This window comes from Talpa occidentalis, unplaced genomic scaffold (genome assembly GCF_014898055.3).
Source record: "Talpa occidentalis isolate TD23 unplaced genomic scaffold, MPIMG_talOcc4v2.1 talOcc4.2525, whole genome shotgun sequence".
Lineage (NCBI taxonomy): Eukaryota > Metazoa > Chordata > Mammalia > Eulipotyphla > Talpidae > Talpa > Talpa occidentalis.
Window position 1 is genome coordinate 1 of NW_023602658.1, and position 11,202 is coordinate 11,202.

The 11,202-nt window shown below is 45.4% G+C and overlaps 1 protein-coding gene across 1 annotated transcript; it reads right to left on the reverse strand.

Moving 5' to 3' along the window:
- Positions 1 to 281: 281 nt before the first annotated feature.
- LOC119253973 (uncharacterized protein C20orf96-like) lies at positions 282 to 9,242 on the reverse strand. Its single transcript, XM_037521194.2, has 4 exons — positions 9,037 to 9,242; positions 8,686 to 8,737; positions 8,011 to 8,128; positions 282 to 996 (listed from the first exon to the last, which is right to left on the reverse strand). The coding sequence occupies exons 1-4, from the start codon at positions 9,054 to 9,056 to the stop codon at positions 890 to 892; spliced, it is 297 nt and encodes a 98-aa protein (XP_037377091.1). The 5' UTR covers positions 9,057 to 9,242; the 3' UTR covers positions 282 to 889.
- Between the last annotated feature and the right edge of the window lie 1,960 nt (positions 9,243 to 11,202).

Below are 11,202 nucleotides of genomic sequence, written 5' to 3' on the forward strand. Positions count from 1 at the left end.
AAAACTTCCTTGAGGGCCTCCCTGGTGGTGCAGGGGTTAAGACGCAACCTATGAAGCTATCCGCAGCCTCTGCAGCATGAGTTTTATCCTGGGCTGGCCAGAGAGCAACCCACATGGAGAATCAGACCTCTCCTGACTCGCCTACTGCTCCCCTCAGCAGTGTGTTTCAGTCAGTCTGCCTGTTCTGCTTCCCACTCTGTCTCTGGTAAATCCTCTCATTTCCCTCACCTCTGGCCTATGCCCCAGTTCTTGCATGCATAAATAAATAAATCTTAAAAAAAAAAAACTTCCTTGAGAAGTCCAGAATTATTCCATATTTCTATGTAATACTTACATAGAAATGTTTATTATTTTACTTTCTGCTACGGATGTTAAAGACCTCTCTTCTTTAATCATTTCAAATACTCTGAAACTTTCACACAATAACAGGAACCATGAAAACAATGGATGGTGAGAAAATTAATTTTCTAAAATTGTACCAACTGGTATGAAAAACTAATAGTAAGCTTCTAATAAGCCTTGCTTCAAGATGCACTGCATTCCATGAAAGGTTAATTTACTGGAAATTTTAAAATGAACAAGCCACTAGACTGTTTCTAATGCAGTAAAATAAAAAGTGATTCTGATCATTTTTCTTAGTCTTAAATGCAACAGCAAACACTTTGCTTAACTAGTTCTGAACCCTGGCACCGACCACTTTCTGGCTGTATGAACAGGTACAAATCATTTATCTCCCTGCACCTCAGTATCCCCATCTGTAAAACAGGGATAAGTGTGCCCACAGGACTGCTGCCAGGAGGCAGGAGGAAACGAAGAAGTCAGGCACCCCTGGAGAGCTCTGTGTATGTTTGCTGTACTCCTGGGTCCAGGGCCTGTGGGAAGCAGCTTCTCATACTCTCATCAGCCGGATTCTGGCCTGCATCTCCGTAGGGTCCACCTTATCTCGTGAATTCCTCTTTTGGTTCGGCCTCAACAAGCTGGGCTTGGAATGCAACCCTAGAGCACAGGGAAGAGCAGGGAGAGAGTGAGAGCAGTGGTAGGCCTGGAGTCAGGTCCCAGGGGACACACCATCCACAAGATGACACAGGCCCCAATGCCAACCACTCATGGCTACTCATGTGTCACACCGAGCAGAGGTTGAAACACAACCATCATCACCAAGCTCCTGGGCCTCACTCTGGGCCAATAGGAGGGACAGAGAAGCCCTGGGGAAAGCAAGGGCTGTGGGGATGAGAAGAGGCAAGGAAAAGGGGAGCAGAGCCAGGCACCCCCAGTATCAACTCATCCAGAGCAGGAATATCCACGTTTCTTGTCTTGCCAGTGGCTGGTGCAATGTGGAACAGCAAGACCAGAGTGTGGCAGGCCTGAGTTCAGATCCCTGCTCTCCCCGCACCTGATCAGTGGCAAGGGTAGATGGGATAGGGCTCAAGAGCAAGAACTATGAGCCAGACAGCCTGGGTCTGAACCTAGGCTCTGCCTTCTACTAGCTGGATAACCATGGGCAGATCACATGACCGCTCTGTCCCTCATAAAAGCTGTGGTCCTGCCAGAATTGGACAATATGGAAATAATTCTTTTTTTTAAAGATTTATTTATGCATACAAGAACTGGGGCACAGGCCAGAGGTACAGCGGGGCAAGAGGACCCACCAGAGACAGAGTGGAGAGCAGAACAGGTGGATTGATTGAAGTCCACTGCTGAGGGGAGCAGCAGGGGAGTCAGGAGAGGTCTGCTGCGCCATGTGGGTAGCTCCCTGGCAGGCCAGGGATACCAACTCACGCTGCAGAGGCTGTGGACAGCTTCATAGCGCTGTGCTTAACCCCCTGCGCCACCAGGGAGGCCCCTGGAGATAATTCTATCAGAATAAGGTATTTGAACAGTGTGTCCTTAGCGCACTTGCATCTTCTCAGCCTTCCTAAGACAAATCACCCAAAAGACTGCAACTACAAGCCCCTAACCACACACAGCAACCCAGTTTATTTCAGAAAAATATATTTCTTTAGTAGATTTACATCCTTGACCCTGGGAAATTTTCATAATAAGTGTTGAGGTGAAGAAGTAAATTAACATAATTCTATGTTCAATTTATGAATAACCTGTATCTATCTGGTATTTAATTAAATTGTTTAAGAGAATTTGTAGATTAATGTGTAGGGTTTCTTTTGTTTTTTTTTTTAAAGATTTATTTATTTATTTATACAAGCACTGGGTACAGTCAGAAGTGCAAGAGGGTGCGAGAATTCACCAGAGCCAGAGCAGGGAGCAGAGCAGGCAGAAGGACCGAAACACACTGCTGAGGGGAGCAGCGGGCGGCAGGAGAGGTCTGCGCGCCATGTGGGACCCTCGCCAGTGGCCTGGGATCGAACCGGTGCTGCAGAGGCTGCGGGCAGCTTCGCAGCCCAGTGCTCAACTGCTGCACCACTGGGGAGGCCCTTAATGTGTAGTTTTAGCTTTCAATGTGTAAATGAGATTTTTATGTAGATTTAAGTTGAAACATATAAGGCACTCTTATTAAATTTGTGTATAAATTACTGAAACTTTTTTTTGTAAGATTTATTTATTTATGCATACAAGAGCTGGGGCACAGGCCAGAAGGTGAGGGGGGTGAGAGGATTCACCAGAGACAGAGTGGGGAACAGAACAGGCAGACTGACCAAAGTACACAGCTGAGGGGAGCAGCGGGCAAGTCAGGAGAGGTCTGCTGCACCATATGGGTTGCTCCCTGGACAGCTGGGATTGAACTCGTGCTGTAGTGGCTGCAGATAGCTTCATAGGTTGTGTCTTAACCACCAGGGAGGCCCAAATTACCAAAGCTTTTAAGGAATATAAGATTAACCTATATTTAGAAGTTTATTCATTAGATGTACAAAAATCATTTAAATATTCAATAGATTTTGTTAATCAGACAATTATTTGAAAATGAAATTGGGGGCCTTTTTGGTGGCACAGGGGTTAAGTCTCAGCACTATCAAGCTATGGCCAGCCACAGCAGCATGAGTTCCATTCCCAGCCAGCCAGGGAGCTAACACACATGGCGTAGCAGACCTCTCCTGTCTCACCCGCTGCTCCCCTCAGCAGTGTATTTCAATAGATCTGCCTGTTCTGTTCCCCACTCTGTCTCTGGTGAGTCCTCTCACCCCCCACAGCTCTGGCCTACACCTCAACTCTTGTATGCACAAATAAAATAAATCTTTTTTTAAAAAAAGAAAATGAAATTGAATATATTAAAAACTGAAATGTGGTTTAAAAAGTCTAGAGGGGGGGACTTCCCATTGGCACAGTGGTTTGAGCACAGCGCTGTGAAGCTGTCTGCTGCTGCTGCAGTGCGGGTTCAATTCCCGGCCGGCCAGGGAGATTACAATATGGCAGGGCAGGGCCTCCCCGGTGGTGCAGCGGTTGAGCGCTGGGTTGCGAAGCTGCCCGCAGCCTCTGCGGTGCAGGTTCGATCCCCGGCTGCTCCCCCGGCCACCGGAGGAGGGTCCCACATGGTGCGCAGACCTCTCCTGCTGCCTGCTGCTCCCCTCAGCGGTGTACTTCGGTCCTTCTGCCTGTTCTGCTCCCTGCTCTGGTGAATTCTCTCACCCTCCAGCGCTTCTGACTGTACCAGTGCTTGTATAAATAAATAAATCTTTTAAAAAAAAAAAAAAAAAAAAAACAATATGGCAGGGCAGATCTCTCCTGTCACGCCCGCTGCTCCCCTCAGCAGTGCTTTCGGTCTGTCTGCCTGTTCTGCTCCCCACTCTGTCTCTAGTGAATCCTCTCACCCTCCCGCGCCTCTGGTCTATACCCCAGCTCTTGTATAAAAATAAATAAATCTTAAAAAAAAAAAAAAAAAGTCTAAGGGAATTTAATTAACCAAGTTCCAAAATGCCCCTACAAGTGTTTACAAAAATTATAAGATTTGTAAACTGAACTCACTTAGGAAGATTTGTAGCTTTAATAATGAGTACTTATTTTCTTAGTGGTAGTACTCCTGCTCTATCTCCTCTTTTAATTAAGCTTTTTATTTTTTTTAAATATTATTTTTCTCATGTCTAGTAATTTTTTTTTAATTTTTTTAATAGAGGCATGTTTTATTTATTTGTTTGTTTGTTTGTTTATACATGCACTGGGTACAGTCAGAAGCGCGGGAGGGTGAGAGAATTCACCAGAGCCAGAGCGGGGAGCAGAGCAGGCAGAAGGACCGAGGTACACTGCTGAGGGGAGCAGCGGGCGGCAGGAGAGGTCTGCGCGCCATGTGGGACCCTCCTCTGGTGGCTGGGGAGCACCCAGGGATCGAACCAGCGCCACAGAGACCACGGGCAGCTTCGCAACCCAGCGCTCAACCACTGCGCCACCGGGGAGGCCCTAAGCTTTTTATTTTGAGAGAAATTCAGGTTCACATGCAGTTTTCAGAAATAATACAGAGAAATTCTCTGTACCCTTAACCCATTTTCTCCCAAAGGCGGCATTGTGCATTGCCAAGAAGGGCATGTGGACATTAAGAGAGACAAGAAACAGCATTTCGGTGACCACAAGGATCTCTTTCATTGACTTTTACAGCCACCCTATCTCCCTCCTCCAGCCTCTCTTCCAATCCTCCTCCCCATTTCTAACCACTGGCAATCACTAATCTGTTCTCCAGTTCTATCCTTGTCATTCCCAGAATATTATATAAATGGAATCACACAGTTTGTAACTTGTGCAATTGGGTTTTTCAATCACCATAATCTCTAGAGATCCATCCCAGATAGTGAGTATATGCATAACTCTTTCCTTTTCATTGCTGAATAGTATCCCATGGTAAGGGTGTACCATAGTTTGTTTAACCATTCACCCATTAAAGGACATCTGGATCACTTCTAGTCTCAGGGCATTATGAATAAGGCTGCTATGAACATTCAGGCACTGGTTTTTATGTGACCCTAAGTTTTCATCTTCCTGGAATAAATGCCCAAGAATGCAATTGTTGGGTCATTTGGCAACTGTGTGTTAGTTTCATTAGAAACTTCCAGAGGAGGGCCTCCCTGGTGGCGCAAGGGGTTAAGACGCAACCTATGACACTATTCGCAGCCACTGCAGCACAAGTTCAATCCCCATCCAGGGAGCAACCCATATGGTGCAGCAGACCTCTCCTGTCTCGCCCGCTGCTCCCCTCAGTAGTGTATTTCAGTTCGATCTGCCTGTTCTATTCCCCACTCTGTCTCTGGTGAGTCCTCTCACCTCTGGCACCTCTGGCCTGTACCCCCGTTCTTGTATGCATAAATAAATAAATCTTTAAAAAAAAAAAAAAAGAAACTTCCAGAGGAGCTGCACCATTGTACATCCCCACCAACAAAGTATGCATGATCAGTTTCTCCTCTTTGTGCCATTTGGCGTTACTGCTATTTTTTATTTTCCATCATTCTCACACATGTGCAGTGACATATCACTGTAGTTTAATTTGCACACCCCTAATGGATAATGATGGTGAGCATCTTTTCATGTGCTTATTTACCATATGTAAATCCTCTTCAGTGAAAAGTCTTTGTGTCTTTTGCCCATGTTCTAACTGAATTGTTTGTTTGACTACTGAGTTTTGAGCATTCGCAATGTGTTGTACATAGCAGTCTCGTTGCAATATTTTCTCCAAATCTATAGTTGTCTTTTCACTCTCCTAATGGGGTCTTTCACAGGAAAGAAAGGAGTCCAACTTATTCACTTTTTTTCCTTTCTCTTTTCTGGATTGAATGTCAGTGTGAAGTCTAAGAAGCTTCACTTGGCCATGAGTCCCAAAGAGTTTTCTCGCCTATATTTATTCTTCTAAAAGTTTCACATTTTCACATTTTACCCATACTTTTTGTTTTACATTTACACTTTGAGTTAGTTTTGTATACTCTTTGAGACTTAAATCAGGTTTGTTGTTTCCTATGAATATCCAGGGCCTCCAGCACCACTTGTGGCGAAGAATTTCACAAATATGGGGGATGGGGACACTACTTGTATCTGTGGGTGGGATGAGGACAGGGATGCTAGATATCCCCCAGGACTGGACAGTCCCATAGAACATAGACTTGTCCTATGTCCTGAATAACTTTCCCAAGTCCTATTAGTTAGCAATATAGGTGAAAGCCCTATTTATAATGACCAAACCCTAGAACGTGACTATGCTTTACATATAAACCAAAAACTAGGGCCTCCCTGGCAGTGCAGGGGTTAAAGTTTCAGCACTATCAAGCTATGAGCCACTGCAGCTTGAGTTCCATCCCTGGCCAGGGAGCTGACCCACATGGCACAGCAGACCTCTCCTGTCTTACCTGCTGCTCCCCTCAACAGTGTGTTTCAGTCAATCCGCCTATTCTGCTACCCACTCTGTTCTCTGGTGAACACTCTCACCCCCCACCTCTGGCATACACCCCAGTTCTTGTATGCATAAATAAATAATAATAAATCTTTTTTTAAAGATTTATTTATTTATACAAGAACTGGGGTACTGTCAGAGGCACAGGAGGGTGAGAGAATTCACCAGAGACAGAGTAGGAAGCAGAACAGGCAGAAGGACTGTTCTGAGGGGAACAGCAGGCAAGGCAGAAGTGGTCTGCTGCGCCATGTGGGTTTCTCCCTGGCCGGCCAGGAATCGAACCAGCGTTGCAGAGGTTGCGGACAGCATCATAGGGCGGTACTCAACCTGCTGCACCACCGGGGAGGCCAGTAATAATAAATCTTTAAAAATAAATAAACCAAAAACTATTTTGCAGGGCTTTACTGAAGTGCTGAATCTTCCAGTGAAGCAGCTACAATCAAGGGAATTATATACTTGCTTTGTTTAGAACTTTACCAAGAGAGGGGAACCATTTTGGAAAGCATGGCTGCAGTGGGAAAACCCCTCGAGTCCCGGTAACCCAACACTTCAGTCTACATTTGCAACCATTATATTCACTGTGATTCTACAACTATGTTCTGATGACTTTCATGTGTCTTCTAGTGGAGCCCAACCTAAGCATTTGCATACAGAAATATATATTATTTAGTGACAAACAATTTTCCTCTTATTATTCCTTTACAATTAGGGTATTATTTTGGTTTTTGTTGTTTTTTTTCTTTTTTTGTAATCAAAAAAATAGGTAAGTTATATAATCTATGAAGCTAATTTAGGACACTAAGTAATAGTACAAAATATTTGTTATTTAGGAACACTGAGTCTGATAGTGTTGACTAATGAGGCTTTACATCATAGATCTCATTTAATTCTTACAGCCCTATGAGATATTAGTGTACTCGTTTTACAATTGAGAAAACTAAAGATCAGAGAGATCAATGACCTCCCCAAGTGAGTAAATGGCAGAGCCAAGATTTGAACCTATGTCTGGGCTGAGGCCTCAGAACCCCCTGGAAAGCATGAGGATGATGTGGCAGAGATTATTCTGAATTCATCAAACCCTGATTTATTTTCCTCCTGGACACAAAGCTGGAATACATTTCTCATCTTCCATTGTGTTCAGGTCATGTGTCTGAGTCATGGCCACTGGAGTATGAGTGGGAATGATATGTGCGGCTACAAGTCTGGGCACCCCCAAAAACTAAATACAAAATCATCTATATTCTTGTTCTCTCCTTTCCTTCTCTGCCAGCTGGGTACACAACTATTAAGCAGAGGACTTCAAGATCTTACAAAATGAGCTACAGGTTGAAGAAGCCTGGATCCCTGAATGATCACGTGGAAAAGATTACCTACTCTTTGCAGATCCACGAATGTACTCTGACAGAAATGAGAAATAAACCATCATTTCTAGGGGAAAATGATGGTTTTGAAAAATATAGTCTCAATTTAACCATTATCTCTCTCTTGGGCTCAGGACCACACACAAAATAAGACACTAGAGCAGGAAAAGTTCTTTTAAAGATACAATTCAACTCCCTCTTTTCTTTTTATTAATGTGTATTAATACTTGAAATCTGGGAGTTGTTTTAGGGGTTAGCCTACCCTCAAATAAATGGGTAATTTGTCCTGACCCCAACCCCACCACCAGTCCCCGACATGCCTCTGCCCACCTGGTTGAATGCTAGTGAAAGACTTCATTTTGCCTTTCTTGTGGCCGTTGGCTTGCTGGACTGGAGGAAGAGCAGATGGCTTGGTTTTCTGGTTGGACCGCTGCCATGGAACATAGGCCTAACAGACATAATACAATCAGTCACACAACTGATGGGTTCAAATTTTGCAGGCATCAGCTTCACCCCTAACAGACATCAGTGACCGTGAGCAAGTCACAGATACCTCTCTGAGCCTCAATTTTCTGATCTGTAAACTGGATCCAATAATAAAACCTACTCCATGGGTTGGTGCAAGAATTCCAACACAGGAATTGCAAAATATGTGATAAGTACCCCATAAATGTTAGTTGTCACTTTATCAGCCACTCAGAATAACTAAACACATACAGGCTCTGAGATGTTAAGAACTGAGAGAAAAAGAAAGCATGTAAAAGAACCCATAGGGAATGAGAGCAGCAAAGAAAGACAAGTAAGAAAGCAGTCTAACATACGTTTGTATTCTGATAAAGCTATGAGCAAACTGGGGTTCAGAAACATGTCCTGTGTCCCACAGCAAATGGAACAGCTGGGTCTGGACTTCAGGTCTCCACGCTCTTATCAGCCAGGGCAGTCCCAAGCGTGGGGGTGTGACACAGGAGGACAAAAGTGATGAGCCCCCATCCCCTTCTGACTCACCAGATCCTTGTGGAACTTGTGGTTTGAGGCGCGAATGCTATAGTGACTCGGCCTGTAAAGAGTCGGGGAGGAAAAGAAGGTCCATAATCCCCAACCCCATTGGGACCACAAGCAGCAATGGTGAAAAACAGACGTGGGGTTTCCAACCCAAAACCGCAGTTTACCAAGGACGAGGACAGACCTGCAGCTGGAGCATGAAGGGGGCGGAGCTAGCTATATAAGGCCGTGGTGGGCGGGGCCAAAGACCGCGGGAAGACCTCGCCGCAGGGACCCAGCGGAGGCGGGGGGGGCAATCACGCATGCGCACCATTGCCCGCCCGCCCCACCCCACCCATGCTATTTTTCACCTACTTCTGCACGACCAGCGCCATTGGAGAAAAGGGAAGACGAGTCGTGAGTCCGTGAGGCCCTGGTCTCTTGGGATGCCTATTTATTTGGCTTCTCCGATTTCCTTATCTCAGCATGAATCGCGCGGTCCCCTAGGCCACTCGAACTTCCCAGAAACTGGACGCTTTCTTTCCGGTCTCGGTCTCCAAGGAAACGGACGCGAACTACGGAGTGCCTAGAGGGTCGAATCTCGCTAAAGAAAATGTAACTCTCCCACTTGCTATTCAACTTGGATTCGAATACCCTTGATCTTCAAAACCGGGGTGGGAAGAGCACAAGGGACTATGGTTATGGTACCCGGGTGAGTTGGCGGTGGGAATTTATCGGGGACTACAACTGAGTGGAGAAAGCATGCATTGTATAAAAATGAAGAATGATGTAAAATATATATATAATTTTTTTAAAAACCCTTGATCTTGTCCTGCCCATAATCATAGAGAATTATGTCATATTTTTCCATTCTGTTAACCTACCATCACTTCATTCTCCCTGGTCACTCATTGCTAATGACTTTGCCTCCTGTTTCACTGAGAAAATCATCGTGGGAGAGTAAACTCACAAGTTTGCATCACCTCATTTACCCGCATACCTATATCCCTCCTGTGACTCTATCAACTACCTAAGACTGACTCCTACAATGGTGCTCTGAATCCTACCCCATTCCTCACTGCCTAATCACCCAGGCTTCACTCTCCAATAAAATTGTCTTTGTTGATGCCACAGTGGCCTCCATTTTGTTAAACCCCAGAGTTACTTCTGAAGCCTCCATTTCCTTGATCCATTTCCACAGTGGATTACTCCTCCGTGAAACATCTTCTAAACTAGAGGTACAGGAAACCACTCTTGAGTTGCTTCCTATCTCCTTTTCAGTCTCCTTTGCTGGTTCCTCCTCTTCTCCCAGTTATTGGAGTCCCTTCCTCCTAGATGCAGTCTTCTCTTATTCTCTACCTGCTCTCATTCTATTGGTGCTCTAGTTTCATGACTTCCGATGCCATCTCTATCCAGATGCCTCCCGACTCACGTCTCCAACTTCTCTCCCAACCAAATGCCTCCAACTCTACCATACAATCTTTCCCCAGAAATATTTCACCCAACTCAGAATGGCAGCTCTCTTCCTGGAAGCATCCTTGACTCATAATTCATCTCTCAACCCACATCCAGCTCTGACAGCAATACCTTCAAAATATATCTTGGACCCTTAACTACCACCACCCATACTTACACATACCCTCTTTCCTCTCACAGCTGGACTACAGTACTAGCTCCCACACTTGCCCCTCTCCAGTTCTCCACACCCAGATTTGTGAGATAGAGCAAAGATTTTTTTTAAGAGATGTATTTTATTTATTAATGCATACAAGAGCTGGGGTAAGCCAGAGATGTGGGGGTCAAGAGGATTCACTAGAGACAGTGGGGAGCAGAAAAGGCAGGTTAATTGAATTACACTGCTGAGGGGGCCTCTCTGGTGGCGCAGGTGGTTGAGCACAGCACTGTGAAGTTGTCCACAGCCTCTGCAGTGCCCCTCCATCCCCGCCAGCTTGGAGCAACCACATGGCGAGCAGACCTCTCCTGTCTGGCCTGCTGCTCTCCTCAGCAGTGTATTTCAGCAGTCTGCCTGTTCTGTTCCCTGCTCTGTCTCTGGTGAGTCCTCTTACCCTCCTGCGCATCTGGCCTGTACCCCCGGCTCTTATATAAATAAATCTTAAAAAAAAAAAAAGAAAGAAAGAAAGAAAACTGCTGAGGGGAGCAGCAGGTAGAAACAGAGAGGTCTGCTGTGCAATATGGGTTTAGCAACCTGGCCCGGCATCGAACTTGTGCTGCAGTGGCTGGTGATAGCTTGGTAGTGCTGAGATTTAACCCCTTGTGGACCTACAGAAGCCCAAGGTAGAGCAAAGATTTTAAAGTGTACTGCAGTTTTAAAAATTAGGGCCTTCTTGGTGGTGCAAGGGGTTAAGATGCAACCTATGAAGTTATCCACAGCCTCTGCAGCACAAATTCGATCTCCCAGCTAGCCAGGGAGAACCCACATGGCACAGCAGACCTCTCCTGACTCACCTCCTGCTCCCCGCAGCAGTGTACTTCAGTCAATATGCCTGTTCTGTTCCCACTCTGTCTCTGGTGAATTCTCTC